The 19,222-nt window shown below is 38.4% G+C and overlaps 1 protein-coding gene across 1 annotated transcript in view; it reads right to left on the bottom strand.

The window, feature by feature from the left end:
* Nucleotides 1-218: 218 nt before the first annotated feature.
* GABRG3 (gamma-aminobutyric acid type A receptor subunit gamma3) overlaps nucleotides 219-19,222 on the bottom strand; it is a gene marked incomplete at its 3' end in the record, with an annotated part of 341,147 nt that continues 322,143 nt past the window's right edge. The window contains exons 7-10 of the mRNA XM_082757181.1: nucleotides 15,276-15,428; nucleotides 7,308-7,504; nucleotides 5,664-5,693; nucleotides 219-497 (exon numbers count right to left, since the gene is read on the bottom strand). Of these exons, the coding sequence (XP_082613307.1) occupies nucleotides 219-497; nucleotides 5,664-5,693; nucleotides 7,308-7,504; nucleotides 15,276-15,428 (659 nt within the window). The remainder of the gene's footprint in view (nucleotides 498-5,663; nucleotides 5,694-7,307; nucleotides 7,505-15,275; nucleotides 15,429-19,222) is intronic.

Here is a 19,222-nt window from a genome sequence, read left to right as displayed (position 1 = left end):
TTGTAAGAATCTTTCCCTTAAAATGAATAGCAGTAAGGAGAGAATTCTTCCACATTTTTCTTTCTCAGGAAATTACATATTAAAATTCTTCATCAGGCTCTGTGATGGTGAAGGTTAATGTGGCCTCTATAATTTGAGATGAATCTGACCATGTCCTTCACTTTTTCTGCACCTCCACAGTGTGAAAACACGACAGTCTTCACCACTACAGGCAACATTTAAAGATAGAGGTATCCAACCCAGTAGACCAGGTTAAACAGCAGGAAGGACGTAGGAAAAAAGACCCTAGAGTAAGAATCAAGTTCTAAGATGTCTATGTGAATCCGTCCTCTCCTCCATGAGCCTGATTTACATTCTTCATAACAACAGAAAAAGCTCTGGCAGTCTTTCCCATCCAGACATTCATAGACACACGCCTCTTCAAATTCTTGCCAGTACATGGCATTGTTCAATGTGATGACTGTAGTTGGTGGTCTCATATCAAGTACAGAATAATTCTGAGGAGAGAAAAAGAAATCAACAGTTTGATAAACTTTTATGGATGATGCACAATTGATAATCATGGGAAAAAACACAGGAGACATGAAAGATGATAGGAGTAAGATGACAATACCACAGGAATTCTAGATTTAGGGAACAACTTTCTTTCCCTCAAAGGATGCCTTTTCAGAAGAATTTCCATATAGATGTTGTGGAGTGGCAACTTAAATAAGCTGCATTCTCTTAACCTTACCATGATTTGTAAAAACAGATATGGTTAGCAACAGATAACTATGATTTCAGCACAGGATTTTAAATGCCACTCCTAGGCATGTGCCCTTAGTGGTTTTTGCACTAATCATGCTCAGAAGCAGGACACTTGGATATCATGCCTCAGAGTTTGACTCGCACTTACAGATCTCTCCTTCTTCAATGAAATCCCTATTTACATTTTGTCACCTTTCCTGTCACATCATTTCCTGTTCATGAAAGGTACTTTCTTATGATAATATCTCTCATCAAGCCAGTCACCTGACCCTCACAAAGGTCACCTCCTCTGCTGTCATCACCAGGAAAGCTAGGAAAGCTCCTATCTGCTTTGCTGCCTGTCTGCACCATCCTGACAAAGTAGACCTCAGCGCTGTCATCGTGGTTTTCTCCAAGTGTTTTCTCAGGGGTCCCTCCCCTTCCCATTGTACTAAGCATTGCCATTGCCTGGACGAGCATGTACTAACAAGCTACACATGCTCCTGCATCATGCCTCCTTACACTCTAGAGAGAGCTGTCTAGGAAAGTCCAGGCCCCTTCTATGCTTGCTATACAGAATATACCTTCTGTTGAAGGTGTGGAGACATACATGAAAACTTTCACCCTGCATGTGAAACAGGTCACAGTTAAGGTGCCTCTTAGGATATTTTCTTTCTTCTGTTTGATTTTGCATGCCACAGTATTACCCATCTCATTACATATGAGCTAAGAATTTGATGTGGGAGCTCTCCTGCTCAGATGTCGGTGTCTGTGATGTAGGTAACTACTTCTGAACATGGTCCCTAAGCTATCCAGCCATTTACTTCTTGGGATCAATTCATCTCAGTGTAAGTAAATAACTAAAATCTTCCAGGTACATTGTGAAATGAACAGCAAACAGGTTCCAATTTAGAAGCAGATTATTGTGAATCCATTTATTGTGAATGACTATCTCTGAGATTAGATAACACAAATTACACTGTCCTGGTCTTCTCTTTCATTTGTAAAGTTTCAGGTGGCTGATGTCAGAATTTTACAATGGGCTGCCACATGGAAAAGGTCTCAGGTTATTGTACATTCCTGTAGCACTTTGGACAGAAAAATGGCTATCATTAAAGTATACATGGAATTGTGCTGTACTACTATATCATATATTGTCCATTTCCTGCATGCTTTTTGAAAATTTCCTACTCATGGACTAACCTTTTTTATATACCTGGCTACAATTTTTGTTTTAAAAAGTATAAAGGCAAATTTAGATCCCCCATATGATTTTGGAAAATGAAGAGAAAGAAATACCCTGGTTTTGCAAAGAAAACATTCTCATCTATCAATATATATTTTTTTAATTTGTTATTGTTTTGTTCTACCAAGTTTCTACTCATGGCATAAGATAAATATACTGATAAAACAATTAGGTTAATCTGGATGCTTTAATTTCTGTCAGTTAAGAAGGGTCTAGAGCTGACTAGATACCAAGTGAAGGTGAATGGTATCTGCTTGGTCACAGAATCACAGAACCACAGAATGGCTGAGTTGGTAAGGCACTACTGGAGGCCATCTGGTCCAACCCCCCTACTCAAGCAGGGGCACCCAGAGGCCTTGCCCAGGACCATCTCCAGGAGGCTTTTTAAAATCTCCAAGAAGGAGACCCCACAACATCTTTGGGCAGCCTATGCCAGCACTGTCACCTGCAGGAAGTACAGAAGTGCTTTCTGATGTTCAGAGGGAACCTCCAGTGTTCCATTTTGTGCCGATTGTCTCTGGTCCTGTCACTGGGCACCACAGGAAAGAGCCTGGCACCATTCTCTTTGCATGTTTCCTATAAATATTTATAGACACTGGTGAGATCCCCCTGAGCCTTCTCTTCTCCAGCCTGAACAGGCCTAGAGCTTAGCCTTTCCTCACAAGTGGGCTGCTCCAGTATCTTTTCATTTTCACTGGGATCTCTCCAGTTCATGTCTCTCTTATACTGGGGAGCCCAGAACTGGACACAATGCTCCTGGTATGGCCCCACCATTGCTGAGTAGAGGGGAAAGATTACCTCCTTCAACCCATTGGCAGTGCTTTGCCTAATGCAGTCCAGGATACTGTTAGCCTTCTGTGAGGCAAACATTTGACACTATTTTCCACAGCATTCTGCTAGTGAAACTGGCTGTTCCTGGCTGGGATGGAAGTAATTTTCACCAGGTAGAATACTGGATGGATTGCCAGGCCCAAAGGGTCATTGTGAATGGAGTTAAATCTGGTTGTCAGCCAGTCACAAGTGGTATTCCCAAGGGCTCAGTATTGGTGTGAGCTATGTTTAATATTTTTATCAATAATATTGATAAGGAGATTGAGTGCACCCTTAGGAATTTCACAGATGACACCAAACTGGGCAGGAACGTTGATCTGCTCGTGGGTAGGAAGGCTCTGCAGAGGGATCTGGATAGGCTGGATTGATGGGCTGTGTCCATTGTGTCCAGTCATTTAACAAGGCTAAATGCTGGGTATTGTGCTGGGTCACAACAGCCCCATGCAGTGATACAGGCTTGGGGAAGAATGGCTTGAAAGTTGCCTGGCAGAAAAAGACCTGCGGGTGTTGGTCAACAGCCAGATGAACATCAGCAAGCAGTGGGCCCAGGTGGCCAAGAAGATCAATGGCATCCTGGCCTGAATCAGAAATAGCATGGCCAGCAAGACAAGGGAAGTCCAGAGTACTGCGTTCAGCTCTGGGCCCCTGAGCAACAGAGGGACACAGACTGAGGGTGTTGACATTGTTCAGCCTGGAGAAGAGCAGGCTCCAGGGAGGCCTTATAGCAGCCTTCCAGGACCTAAAAAGGGCCTACAGGAAAACTGGGGAGGGACTTTTTGTCAGGGAGTGGAGTGACAGGACAAGGGGTAATGGCTTTAAACTAACAGGGAGTAGATTTAGATTAGATATTAGGAAGAAAATCTTTACTCAGAGGACAGTGAGGCACTGGTACAGGCTGCCCAGAGAAGCTGTGGATGCCCCATCCCTGGAGGTGTTCAAGGCCAGGCTAGATGGGGCTTTGGGCAACCTGGTCTGGTGCGAGGTGTCCCTGCCCATGGCAGGGGGTTGGAACTGGGTGATCTTTAAGGTCCCTTCCAACCCAAACCATTCTATGATTCTAAGTGACTGTCCCTCTGTACTTAGCACTAGTGAGACTACACCTTGAGTACTATGCTCAGTTTTGAGCCCCTCACTACCAGAAAGATAGTGAGCTGCTACAACGCATTCAGAGAAGAGCAATGAAGCTGGTGAAGGGACTAGAAAATAAAACATATGAGGAGCAGCTGAGGAAACTGGGCTTGTTTAGTCTGGAAGAGGCTGAGGGGAGACCTGATCACTGTCTAACAACTACCTGAAAGGACATTGTAGTTAAGAGTGTGTTGGTCTCTTTTCTCAGGTGACAAGTGATAGGACATGAGGAAACAGTCTTAAGTTGCACCAGGGGAGGTTTAGATTTCATATCAGGAAGAATTTTGTTCACAGAAGAGTGATTGAGTATTGGAATGGGCTGCCCAGGTGTCATGGATAGGCTGGGATAGAGTTAATTTTCTTCACAGGTGCTCTCACAATGTTGTGTTTTGGATTTTTGATGAAAATAGTGGTGATAACACACCAATGTTTTCAGTTGTTGCAGAGCAGTGCTTACACAGAGCCAAGGAGTTTTCAGCTTCTCGTCCAACCCCTGCCAGCGTGGAGGATGGGAGTACACCAGGAAAGGTGACCCAGGCTGACCAAAGGGATATTCCATCCCATATGACATCATGCTAAGCAATACAAGCTGGGGTAAAGAAGTATTGGTATATGTGTGTGTGTGACATTTGGAGTGATGGCATTTGTCTTCCTAAAAAACATTACATATGATGAGCCCTGCTTTCCTGGAAGTGGCTGAACACTTGCCTGCTGATGGGAAGCAGCAAGTGAATTCAATGTGCTTTATTGACTTAACATTTCAGAAAATTATTTCCAGAGAATGACAGCAGTAGGAAGTATATAAATGCAATGTCTCCTGTAAGCCATTCATTATCAATAAGCAGACTTTCAATACTATATGAGCTCTTTATAGAGTAAAATAAATACTTCAGAAAACTTTTTTTTTTTTTTTTTAAGAGCATTTTTTTAACAATATTTATAGAAGGTGAGCTAGTAACATGGAGCTAGCAGTTGTAAATCATAAAGTTCAGATTATACAAATCAAGAAATGTGAATAGAATGGTTTGGTTCTGTTGTTGTACTTATTTGTATCTGATTACTGAAAAACAGATCATCCAAGCAGCTGATTAATTGGCCCTCTGCCTACTTTGTGTATATTGTAGTATGTATCATGGTTACAGATTTCATACAAAATAGAGACACATTTTTTTGCTCAGTTTAAATTTTATTACAGTGGTACTTAAAGAAATAGTTACCTGGAAGTTTGAGGAATAGAATTAATTCTATTTGTAGATACAGTACTAACGCAACTCTGTGCTAAACTTTTGTTCCTAAAAAAAATTCAACTGAAAATTTGCTAAAGACTTTACAGATACACATAAATGAATTATTTTCTATGAAATTCAGTTAAATCTCCATGTACATTTATGGTAGGTCTTGTGCTTATTACTTTTTACTAGAATGTAATGAGAAACTGTAGTATTACATAAAGCAGACACATGACATTCCTAGGTAGAAATAGCACATAATGTTTACACTTCTCTTCTCCCTCCCAAATCATTTGATAAATCCTGATAGAAAGAGGCAGTTATGTTCCTCTGCCAAAGCCAAAAACAAAGTGACCTTTTATCAAAAAAGCAAAACAATATTTATAGTGAAGTCAAGGTAAAGCATAACATAGCAATACAGCTTTATCAGAAATTATTGCATATAAAAGTCAACCATACATTCCAGCCTCCATTGCTATCAGAGAATAAAATAGTATACTTACCATCACATGACCAAAACTGACATCAGGTAGCTTAAATAAAGATAACAAAAGAAATATTCAGAAGAAAACATAATTATTGCTTCATATTCATCCAATGTTCAATAATGTTTCTTAAAATAAACCCTAAAATGCATTTCTCCATAGAACTATTCATACTGAATATTCAGTATACTTAGCATAATATTCTGCACAATTTATAGCTGCATGAAACCTCAGCAGAATGTGCACCTAGTTTCCATCCACTTTGTCTTTATTCAACATTTTTTTTTTTTTTAATTTAGCAAACGATAGCTAAGTAAGGATTTCTTCTTGTGTTAACCTAAATATCATCAATGTTGCATGTTTTCCCTCAGCTTCTTTCACATGTCTGGAAATATATCCAACTCACAGATACTAATGGCTTTTTCATTCAGTCTCCCTATAGGATGGCAATTTTAGTTTGATCATTAGCAAGTTCATTTTGATTGTCTCATAAATTTCTTTTGGTAACACTCTTCTTTTGCCTTTCTTGTGCAATGCATTTTTACAAGAAGCTATTAGAGGTTTAATGGAGTTTTCATTGACTAAGTTTATGGGTTTCTAGGCTTTCTCTAATTCCATATGCATTCTGTCTTTTCCTGCATTAGTTCTTCATTCAATCACTTTCTGTAGCACTTCATTCAATCCATTTCTGTCTCATGATCTATGATGCCTTGAACCTAGCCTTCTCTCTTTCCAATTTCCTCCTTCACATTTTTTCCTGTTATGCTTCCTATTCCTGTTTTCCTGATTTTTTCCTCCATTGCACAAAATGGCATCCAATCTCTCCAACTACCGATCTCAAACACAGATTTTCCAGTGATGTTGAGTGGACAACCTGCTTCCCCTTCCTGGCATTTAAACTGAGTTTTTCTTTTTCTTCATTATACTGCCTCTTGCCATTCTCTTAGTCAATTATGATGGACACCAGAAAATTCTTCCTACATGGCTGTTTTAATTCTACATAAAGAACTTGTGTGTTCATTACTCCTGGGTGAGTCTTTTTGCCCAAAAATGCAACCACATATAATACCTTTGTAAGTGATCTCATCTGTTTTTGTATGTGGAAACATTTGTGCATAGGGTTAAAAACAAATACTGGTTCCCACCCCCCTCCCCCCCAAAACAAAACAAAACAAAACAAAAACAAAAACAAAACAAAACAAAACAAAACAAACAAACAAAAAAAAAAAAAAAAACAAAGAAAACAACAAAAAAAATGAAATCTCGTTTGTAAAGTTCACAAATATTTCCAGACCTGTTAAGCCACAAGATAACATATGAATTTGAATATACATCGATGTACCTATAATTGTATAAAAAGCTATGAACTCTCTTCCAGTGGAGTCCTTTTTGACTAACAGCACAATAATGGGAGGGAAAAAAAAATACATGGGCATGGCTTCTGCTTCATGGTCAGCAGAATGCATCTGTTAGGAAACTTTCTGAGCAGTTAGGAAAGTTTCTGAGCAAACTTTCTCCACTGGCTTTCAGTGCAGATCATACCATGAACTGGGAAAAGCTAGGACGAGTGGAGTGTCATGAGTGACAGGATGTCACTGAATGATTCTCTGCTCTCAGGGCCAGATACAGTCTCAAAAACAAATTAAAGCACTCCCATCTTACCGACTTTTTCTTCTTAGTACAGTTTGGTTTCCTGCAGCTGGAGTAGTAGTTGAGGGTTGCATACTCCATCAGAGCAGCGAAGACAAATAGAAAGCATACAGTCACAAACAAATCCATAGCGGTGACATAGGAGACACGGGGTAATGACTTCCTTGCAATGGTACTCAAAGTTGTCATGGTCAATACTGTGGTAATTCCTGCAGAGGAAATCTGATTTTAATTGTATGCAACATCCTTTCTGCAGCCACAGAATAACCTTTGGAAACCAACACATAAAACAGAGTGCCAAAGTCTACCCAATTAATTAAAGGAAATTCATTAATTTCATCTGGTAGTATAAAAGCAATGAAAAAAAATAACATCAGTAGAATCACTGGTACTTTGTAAACAAATATTTCCTCAGCTGTTTACATTTGTCTTTGCAAAACTGAGGTTCCCATGCCTCTCAGTGTGGTTTTCCTCATCTCTTCTTTTTCTGGTCCCAGTTAGGTTGGAGTTGGGGGTTCAGGAGGAGAAAATGAAATTTTTGAAGAAAAGTGTAAAGCTTAAAAGATATCGAACCCAGAACAATTAAAGAAGCAAAGAAAGAAGCAACAACAACAACAAAAGTAGAACAACAACAAAGAAGGAAACATGGAGTTCATCACAGCAATACTGCTGTAATGAAGAATCTTGTACTAAGCGGGAAGGGAAGGGAAGGGAAGGGAAGGGAAGGGAAGGGAAGGGAAGGGAAGGGAAGGGAAGGGAAGGGAAGGGAAGGGAAGGGAAGGGAAGGGAAGGGAAGGGAAGGGAAGGGAAGGGAAGGGAAGGGAAGGGAAGGGAAGGGAAGGGAAGGGAAGGGAAGGGAAGGGAAGGGAAGGGAAAAAACTTGCTGCAAATCTCTGACTATGAAAAATATATTTTTTACAGTGCTGCTTTCTTGGGATTGCTCCATTGCTGTTTTCCTTCTGACTCAGGGAAAACAGACAAAATTCAGATGTAACCTTAATAGAAATAGCCTTTTCAATTTGTACAAAGCATCACATCTTAGATTGATTTAGTAATAATGAATAAAATCAGGATTACTTAAAGTGAAATATCCTGAAACAATAAAACCAGTATTAGAATGAAGTCTATGGGGTGTCAGTTGTTTGGCTGCTGGGGTAATTCATATCATTTGTGTTCATTTCTCAGCAATAGAAGTCTTTTCATTCCTGCTTTGGACTGATGCTTTTAATCATCTGTTATGTACTGCAAGCCTTCTGATAGAAAAAAAAATAAAACTCCTCAATGATTTGGAAAGAAAAATAAAGCTCTCACTCAAATAAGTCTCAAGAGAGAGCCTGCTCTAAAAACAACATAACTGTAAGGTAATCTTGCTTTTTATAGTTAAAGTGGTATTTTGCAATGGTACACAGTGTTTGAAATGGCAGGGAATAACTGAAATTATGCCCTATAGTAAAATTATTTCCCACAAATGGCACTCTGGAGAGAAAGAAGTCCTATGGATTACTTTTGACTACTTTCTCTTCACAAAAGAATGCCCACCTTTGATTTGTAGCATTTGATAGAAACTACAGTAATTCACAAGAATAACCCTCCCCATTCAAATCATCAGAAAGTTCCTGGAAGAGCCAGAATAGTTCCTGAGCCTAGACCTTCTCTTACAACAAATAGCAAATAGAAATGGGAAAAAATGTTGCTGAAAAAATCACCACCCAATAACTAAGATCAAAACAATACTGGTAGGAAGTGGGAAACTCCCTTATTCAGTGCATATAACCTCAATATTTGGTTGTGTTGCACCAGAATCCAGAGCATCCACTGTACTACATGCAAACTTTAAGCTAGCCAGTTCATCTGTCAATACAAATGTAACAGCACAAATAGTACAAAAGAGTTGCCCGAGTATTACAGATTTTTTTTTTCAACTTTCTCTGAGGTTTTGTGGCTTTCGCTAAATTACTACTACTACTTTAGTCTACATATGAACTGCAATTACATTTCTGAACTTCAGCATAGACATGTTTTTAGAATTTGTAAATGTATTTTGTATCTAAAAGATATTAGGAAAATATATGTTTCCTCTCAGCTATGCCACTTCCCAATATATGTGGCTGCCGTGATCCAGCTACAAGTCTCCAGGTCTCCATACCCCTCAAATACAGCTCTGGAGCTAACTGATGCTTCTAAAAGCTCCAGAGACAACCTCCATAGGTAACCATTCACCACAGTAGTCAACTGCACAGACGTCCAGCTGCAAAAGATGTTGGCTCACTAGCCTTGATTTGGCCCATACTAACTATAAGTTAATTTGACTTTTTGTATGACCATACCACAGGCCTTGGTGTTAGTGGCCACAGGCCACTATGATGAACTATTTTGTAGGTATCTGTAATGACAACCAGCTGCCACACTGCATATGGACTGAAAGGTGGAGAAGTGAAAGAAAAATTGCCATTGGCCTTTGTACTTAAGTACAAAAGTCCTCAACTCAGACTATGTCTGTTTCTTAAGCCTAAATGTGATATCCTGACAGAATTATGCCTGAGACTGAAAACCTTAAAGCTTTAGTTGAGAACTAAGAAAAACCAACCCAGCAAATTGTGTTGTCTATACATCACTGCTACAGGTCTTGGAGTTTTGAGTGGCTACAGACCAATTTTAACCGATTGAAGCACAATAATTCCACTAAATTTAAAGATTCAACAATGATATAAGATTTCTCTCTTTCTCTCTCTCTCTCTTTTTTTTTTTTTTTTTTTTTTTTCCTTTTGAAACTGATACTATCCATCACTTTGACAACAAATCACATTTTGCTATCAGAATACAAAACCTCAGGGAAAGGAAAGCTTAATATTATCACACGCAGTCACAGTTTCTGGATTATGTGCCACATTTCAAATTATGGCAAGGACATGAGGTAAGTGCTAAGCACATAGATGGAAACATCTAAAGGTAAAAGAAACAGATCTCTACTTCTATTATTTTTTATAAAATATTTTTACAGTATATGAAATCCAACATAAAATAATCATTCTTCATTTAAACTGAGGATTGGACTTGGATTCCAACTCAGATCATAAGCAAATAAAGAGTTTTTGAAATAATTAAATTCTCTCTATCAATTTTATCAAATTTTATCAAATCTGACACATTGACACAAGTTTTGAAATATTAAACTGAGTCTTATGGGGACACATACAGAGAGCAAGGAGAATGAGGTGCACAAGATAATACAGTTTTGTATTCCTATTTATAAGTCAGAATATACAGATATGCACATACGCAACATCTATCATTTCCAAACAGAATATCTAGATACCTTACCCTTATCTCATTTTATCTATCCTACTGAGAAAAATTGGTTTGTTGACTGGTTTCAAATACAATAAATCTTGGCAGGTGAAACTGTTAGGTCTCTCACTTTGGGGATAGAAGGGCTGTAAAGTGAGCTTTGTGTCTGTTATTGAAATTTGCAGTCCTGTGAAACTGTCTTTGTCAACAGAAATCTATATTTAAGCCATAGACAGATTTGAAGTGACCTGGCTTCAAAATTTTCAGGTAGACACGTGTGAGTGGCAGCACGTTTGCGAATACCATTTGTGGCATTTATATTCTCTGGGCAAATTCCATACCAAAGATACTATTTAATAAATCAAAAGGTATTGTCTGGTAGATCAATGATGTAGGGATACATAAGGCATGAGAACACTTTAACCTTTAGATCATTGGTCTAAACAGTTATTTAAGATTATTACTGGCTGAAAGCTGCTTACTCTACAGCAGTTGGCCAAGTGAGGTAGCAAGACTATCAGTGTTAGAAACTCTTTGGTTAGGGAGGCTCAAATTTTCTTATTTTCTTGTGGGAAAATGTATACTGCCTTACTTGTTTATAAATTTCATCTCTTCAACATTTCTGGTCTGTCACCTGTTTTTTCCCCTTGTGAATGAGCTTAAGATGGAATGGTAAGGAGAGCAATGTTCATTTTTTATCAAACATCATCTGTATCTTCCTTTATATCAACACATTGCTGGTCTTGATACCCACTGCATTTTTTTTAACCTACAGTTTGAAGTTGCTGTGTAGCAACTGCCCAGTCATATTATATGTTATACCCATTTTATAAAAGCAGGGGAAAAGCTCAGAAAAAATCTTCAGTTTAACCTAATTCCCTTCATCCTTGTGAAAAGCAACCTCTTATTTTCCAAATCATAACTTTTCTTCAGACACTTGCTGTCTGCTCTTGACTGTGAACATTGGGAGAAGATCATTTTGATTACTAGAGATGGGCAGAAACAGCAGAGAGCCATTTTTTTTTTTTCTTCTCTTTGAATGGAGAGGAATATAAGCAAGGATCACAAAACACAGTTCTCATCCAACACTCAAATTCTATTTCCATTTTCCCACTGACTCTTCAGGTGGCCTGGAATGAGTCACGTTGTCACTCTGGGCCTCAGCCCCTCAAAGAGCATGTTAAAAAGGGGTTATGATGCCAAGTCTTAAAGTGCACTTTGCTGCCTCTGGACAGTGCTGCTGAAAGGATTATTATGGTCCCATTTTTCCCCTCAGTCAAATACCCCTGATTGCATTTAGTTTTTCCAGTACAGAAATAGCTTATTACTTAAAGTTATTCAGAAAGGGGTAAAACCTGTCCTTCATGTAACCCTGAGTAGTTGCCAATAGCTTAGGAAATTACTCATTAATTTCAGAGAGTGAAATGTTTCCCTGATGCTAGTCCTTCACATTAATGCAGTTATACTTGGGGCATTTTTGGTGCACTGAGTCTACAATTCATTTCAACTAATTAGCGGGACAATTTCAGTGGTTTGCCTTTGGCTGTATTACTCACAGTTTTGCCATGCACCACTCTCCAAATGTGCATGTGTGTGTTGTTGCTCAGACAGATTTATAGGCTGCATTATACAAGGACACCTACAGTAAACTGGGAACATCTGCTTACTGCATCCCAAGAGTCAAGAGGCCATTTGCAATTTGGGAGCAACAGGACTCTGTGCACAGAAAGAGGTGACCCACATACATACATTTTGTAGTCATTCGACTTTATTTATTAAAAAAGTTATATTTTAGCCCAGTAATTAAATTCTCTATGAGAGTTTTAGGAGTTAGTCACTGTTACCACTGAATACAGCCTTGGAACATTTCAATTCATGACCTCAATATATGAATACATTTTTTCTCTGAAGTTCCTGCTGGTTATGGGGGTGAGGCAGGGAGAATAACACTGTTGTGACCAGAGCTCTAACCTACATCTGAGTCTAATTAATTGAAAAAATGAACTGTATGGTGTAGGGAACTTCCCTCAGGGACAGGATATGAACGCTTCTTCCAGAAAATTAGTAATGCAATCTGTTAGACACCTTTCTTCCCATTTTTCTTTTCTCTTAAATAAATTAAGCATTATGAACGATAAACCAAATTGATGTTGTGTGACTCTCTGCACGCACATAGGGCTTTCCACTCCTAGTTAAAAAAGACAGAGCGTGGCCAATCTTTCCTTATCTCCATTGAGCCATCCAATTTAAGAAGAAAGTTCTTCAGCAGGGAAGTATGCTAAAGGCCTGTTGCTCAATTTTCTGGTCACTAGAGGCAAGTCTACTCAGCCAGCAACAGGCGAATGCACATCTGCTCCATCCTCACCTTTGGGCCATCTTCACACAGTCCAGGAAGTGGAGGGAGTCACAGAATAACTCTTAGTCTTAGGGTACATCATGTAGCCAGAGCCACAGTGTAAAGGCACTTTGGCATTCACAGAAGGGGAATGAAGACTGAACATTCCTTTCTCAGAAAATTACCTCATGAAACTGGACCCATGTGATGCCACATGGCTTTTAATGGTCTATGTTTGTTAGTTTTACAAATTTCTGGAGCAAATCCTGGAGATTATGATTTTGTGCTGACCTCATGAAAAATGGGTTTTAGCACAGAATTATCTGTAAAATATGAACCAGTGATCTCTGTTTGCAGTTGTCTTATTATAGGTTTTCTGAGTTTTCTTCCTATTGATTCTGCTGTACAGCTCCATGTCACTGAGCTGCTCTTGGCTTGAAAGATGCCCTTTGTCACTTGCTAAGATTTAAAGCTGAAATAGCCTCCACCTAGAAAGGTGCCTAAGGACTGATAGCAGGAATGGCTGCCATACAGCTTAATTGCTTAAATAAAGCTGAGGTTATTAAGGAATTTACACTTAGAGGATACGGTAAGGATATGGTATTTTTTCTGTCATTCAGTGGAAAGTTAAGCTATTGAAACAGAAGTTTTAGGAGGAAGAAGGTTTTTATCCTATGCCTTAGGACACCCTGAATAGGTGGCCATATGCTTTTTTCCATAAGTCAAGGACTTAGAAAGTGACTTCTGTAAGAGTTCAAGGGACATAGCAGCTAAAATCTCATTCAAAATGAATGGGCTTCAAAATCTTGTTAACACTTCCCATTTTTTTAAATTTTATTTTTTATTTTTTTCACTTCAGAGCCTTCAGGGGGTTTCTACTGGAAACTACAGTACTCTTAAAATTGGTGGCTGCTCAGATTTATTAGTGCAGGAGAGGGACAGACAGGAACAGGACAAGTCCTTTTGAAGAACTGTATATAAGCTGCACAGTTGAATAAGTTGTCTTCCTCCTGAGATCAAGTACTGTGCCTCTGCTTTGGTGTTTGGAAGGGAGCTAACAGAAATGGATTCACATGAGAAGTAACAAGCATTTCTGGTAAAGGCTTAGTTATTTGGGTGGAAAAGGATTAAAAGTACTGTTGGCCCTTGATCAGCTATTGAGGAGAGACAAAAGGTTCATACAAATGGCCTTTTCTATCCTGTGGCTAAATGAAGACCTGTGAGTACACAGCAGCCCTTGAGGACACCATGCCTGCTGCCTTCTTGTGACCTCTGAGAAGGTTCAGCTTGTTTGCAGCTTTTATTCTTCAGTAATTCCTTGCAGCAGTATCACCCTCTCAAACCTGGGGACTCAGGTTCTCTTACAAATGTTTCCTATCCATTTCTGTCCAAATATTGGGCAGGTGAGTATTTAATAGCTTGTTGGTTTGTATTTAAATGATACAGAGGGTCTAGCTGGTTAAATAGAGATGGTGAGAAACTCCAGCAGGAATAAGCAGTGAATAACTAGGAATGCTAACATTTGCTCTTAAAAACAGACATTTAAACCTTGACACAACCTCCCCTTTTTCCTAGACTTCTAAAAAATGTAGTTATTTGCAGCTCAGGAGTACAATGTTTTGTTTTGTTTTGTTTTGTTTTGTTTCCTTCAATTCTGATTTACACCTGTATTTGGCTATTATACAGCCCTATGCCCTTGGAGCTTGCAAAACTTGCAGGTTTTCATATAGACATAAGAGTAAATGGTCAAAGTTTCTGAGTGTATCCTAAAGAACAATGCTAAAATGCACACAACAGTCCTGACACAAATAAGATGCTCAGAAACCTTTTCCAGCACTTCTTCTCTACAGCACTTTTTCTTTCCCGCAACTTTTTCCTCTACAACCTGTGAAAAATATCTATACACCTAGTGTGGAGCTTAACTTCAAGTGTACAAGCTTAAAACATCTTGAATGAGTTAATGTTATTATATCCTACAGTTTTCAGGTTGCATAGGACATTATATCCTGTGGGGAAGCATTTCAGAAGAGAAGGAAGCCAGCAGTGCAATTAATTAATTCTTGAAAAATGTCACCAAAATATCATAGCGAGAAGAAAGAGACAGCCATTAATTCTAGAATATTATGCAAAATAGGTGGCAGTGTCATTCCAAAGGGCTGGGGTAGATTACTTTAAATTACCCTCTTAAAGGCAGAAAACCAAAGGCTTCAATGATAAATATATCCAGGTCTGCAAGACATGGTAGCATTAATCCAGAGTATATATCTTGCTGTGTCTTTGAAAGGAAGCTGACATTTTCAAATGATAGTGGAGGAACTACATGAAAAGAGCAGAGAAAGGAACTATTAACAACTTACCTAATGCTGTTCTTGCTGGTGTGGCATCTTTTTTAATCCAAAAGGATACCCAGGAAAGAACAACTGTTAATATACAGGGAATGTACGTTTGAATAGTGAAGTATCCCATTCTTCTACTTAAGTCGAAGTATATAGTCATGACTACATAATCACCTGCAGTAATAGCACAGAAAATAAATTGACATTGTGGTGAGATAAAGTCAGATGTTCATTGAGCTGCTCTTTTAAGCCTCATAAAATGCTGCATATGAAATATTTCTTAGTGTTTTGACAGCATCTGTATTGTAATACTTGTATGAAATAGAATTTAAATAAACATTTTCATTCTAATTTCCTTTATTTTTAGGTCTCTGGAAATGTTGACCTGTTTGGACAGAGGCTCTCAGGAATCATTCTGGATGAGAAAGTTTTTGAAAAGCATCTTGGCTTTCCAGAGTTGGTATTTCTGGATGGCTACGTGGCCACAAACATGAATCTACCATCACTCACCAGATGCTGTAACTAAGCACACAAAATCCCTCTTTCAACAAACTTTGCCTTCTCTGCCCTCATCTTAGGTTTGAGTGACTTCTGTTATCTTTTTCTGAGATTTGAGTCAGGTGGTTGGGGTCTTTATAGCAAGTGTAGCATGGACATCAATATGCCTTTACATAAGAAGTTATTTATAGACAACAGAGCTTCAGTGTTGGTGAAAGAGGTCAGACTGTATGCTTTTAAAGGTCTCATCACTACAAATCAAGAGTCTGTTTTTGTCATCATTCCTCCATCTCAAAGCAATAGTGGTCACTCATAGTATCTGTTAACTTTCAGAAGATGAGCCTGGATATAATGTTTATTATTCTGCTGGATACTAAAAATCATAATATCAAGAGCTCAGTAAGAAGTCTGGTTTATCTCACATTATGTGATTTTCCTCACAGTATCTCTTCTGCTAACCTTTATGACTCCACAGGGGATAATAATCTGTCCCTCTCTCTCTACCCAGTAGAGGCTACCGACCTTATCACCTCTATCCTTAGCAGTAACTCCCACAGCTTCACAGCTGTTAACTATCTTTTTCTCTCAGACAGTCACAGTGATTAACAATAATGAAACTGAACTGAGACCAATATCTGTACTTTGCTTGAAGTATATTTGTTGATTCAATTTTATATGTGAATAGGAGTTTATGCATCCGAGAACTTTTTTTTTATCCGATTAAATCACTTAACTAATAAATTATTTTGCTTCTTGTTACAAGCCTTGACTTTTTAGAATAAGATATTTGCACAAGAGATGATTTCCTATAGGTAGGTAAATGTGTCTTGTTGCTGTAAAACTCCATAAGACCAAATAAATTGGTAACAGAGATTAATCCTCAAAGAAATGTATACATGACTCTTCCAAGTAGAGGCAGAATGAGTTAATTTGGATTTGAGACAAATTAAAGCATAGTTTTCTAGTATCAGAAAGAATATGAACAAAAGAATTAAATACAGTTGGTATTTGATTATAGCTAAATATGATGTAGAAAAGAAATTAATTCAGTACAAATAACTTCCACCCAAAGACACACCAAAGGCCAATATAATATGAGTGAACTACCATAAATGGCAAAGTAAAAGGTAAATAAATATATGAGGATGGCATCTGGGGACAGAAACTTAGAACAGTGTGTCAATAGGAATTGTTCTATGTGTAAGTACATCATTCTGAGAGAGATATATGGAAGAGGTTTGATAAGACCATAGGTGCTTCCATCACGCCTCTGTTAGATTAGCCTGTGCATTTTCATGAGTACTGTGCAAGTACAAACCTTATGACCCCGAGAAGTTGGACATCATTCCAAAAGATTCGGGTGTTTGGCATATAAGGGCAGAGCTTTAATGGAAGAGCCCAGTGCTGTTACAAGTAAGAAGCATTGAAGTACATCATGGCATAGAGAGTCTTGTGGGTTGTTCACAGGCAGGGGGTTACTTTCATTCCACTGATTCACAGCACTTTTCCCTGTGCAAGGAATGGCACCAAGGAATTGACATGGGTAAGTAACCATTGGTTCTTCTGGTTTATTTTTAAATTACATCAGTTTCCTAATCTGGTTTACAATAATGAAGAAAGATTTACTCTACAAGAGCTGAGGTCATTTGGCAGAAATAGGAGTACAAATTCAGAGGCTGTGTAAACCAGTTCTTCTAGTGACGGGAACAAACCCAACTACCATGAAAAAAGCATAAGATAATGTTTCAAATGCTGTCTGTCAAGGTAGATGGGTGAGCTAAAAAGGAAGTATGAGACTATAGGAAATGCAATATGTCCTTACTTTTTCTATTACTTCTTGCATCTAGAACTGCACAGCTACTGATAAGCTGCTTGAGAATAATAGAAACCAAAGCAAGCTGCTGACTTCTCATTGTGTACCACAATATATGATACACTCAATTCCAGTACACACACAGGTCTCTAATCCTCTGACTTGCATTACAGTGATATACAGCAGAGCAAATAAGAGTGAAGCTAGATATGGATGGCAAGATACTCTCTAGTAAGATAGACTCTGCTTCCAAGATCTTCAACAGAAACAAACCTGACAAACTGAGAGCAGTAGAAAATTAACAAGCATTTCAACTATTTTGCAGACAAGAACACTGAGGCATAGATTCAACGATGGAGAGAGTTCACATTTAGCTAGGAACTTATTCATTGTATTTCAGGTATGATTCACTTCACCTGTCTTTAGACATCTAAAAGGGAGATTCTACAAATGACCTGCACATTGTGGCCTCCTTTGTTTACCCAATGAAAAGAAACTGGTACTTTTAGTATGCGTTTTATCTAATCTGTTTTAGGGCTTCACTTCAGAAGGAAGTCACTCTAGAAGAAGGTGAAAGTGCCCAAAATATTTACATTTGTTGCCAAGGATTAAAAAAGGTGTATGATAGTATCAAATGTGGCCAAAGACACTGTAGATACTTAGATCAGCTTTTTAAAGGATATTTTATTTACTTTTCTCCCTTGTTTCATGGTTCAACTTTATGCCCTCTTTCTGAAAACCATGCACAACTTTTTATCTGCTTGTTCTCAGTTCATCTCAGTCCTCCATTCCTTCCACTGCTTTTTCTTACAACAGAACTACTTTTTTTTTTTTTTTTTTTTTGTCTCAAATAAAGAAACGACCACAATATCCTTTATTTGCAGAAACCATGACTTGACTGAATTTTACAAAGAACTGCAAATTCCCAAATACCCAACAAAGTCCCATAGCTGTCTAATAAGCACCCAGTGAAGTGAATTAATCCTAGGATAATGACTGTCTACATTCATTTATTCACTAACCTATTTTCTTGTCTGAAATTCACACAAAAATTCTCATATGAAAAAGAGAGACCCAGTCACAAAGGCAGCGGCTGTACATAACCGACTTGTACTCTCTGTGCCATACTTTACCTTACACGCTGACAGACAATACACAAAGACATCGGGAGAACAGTTTGGTTCAGTGGAATTACTGGCACAAAGGGGAGGTAAAACTTTAAGATTAGAATTAGCTGTTTCTCCTACAGTACTCTCACAGTACTTGGAGAGGACACATCTTGGAGAATATGAATGTTGATGGAAATGCATAGGAGGAGGAGGAGAAAATCACTACTGCTGAAATGGCAACTGAAAGCACAAATGTTGGTATTGCTGTCAAAACCAAGCACTTTTCTGTACAATATGTACTAGATGAATTTTTAATAGCTATGGTAAATTATGTTTTGCAACTAAGTGACCACTTCAGTTCTTCTATCCTCAGAAAAGTCAGCTGCTTTTGAGACACCTGGATTGTCTCTTCGCATACAGAAGAACAGGCTTGTCTGTGAAATGGCTGTCTGTTTGATGTATTGTTTCAAAATGCATTATTGTTATTAAAGTCTAAATTACTCCTACAAACCTACATTATCCTCTATATATCTAAAAGCACTTTGCTT

This window comes from Aythya marila, assembly GCF_965140915.1.
Source record: "Aythya marila genome assembly, chromosome: 1".
NCBI lineage: Eukaryota > Metazoa > Chordata > Aves > Anseriformes > Anatidae > Aythya > Aythya marila.
Note: the sequence above shows the minus strand (reverse complement) of the source record. Positions and strands in the feature narration are given on the sequence as shown.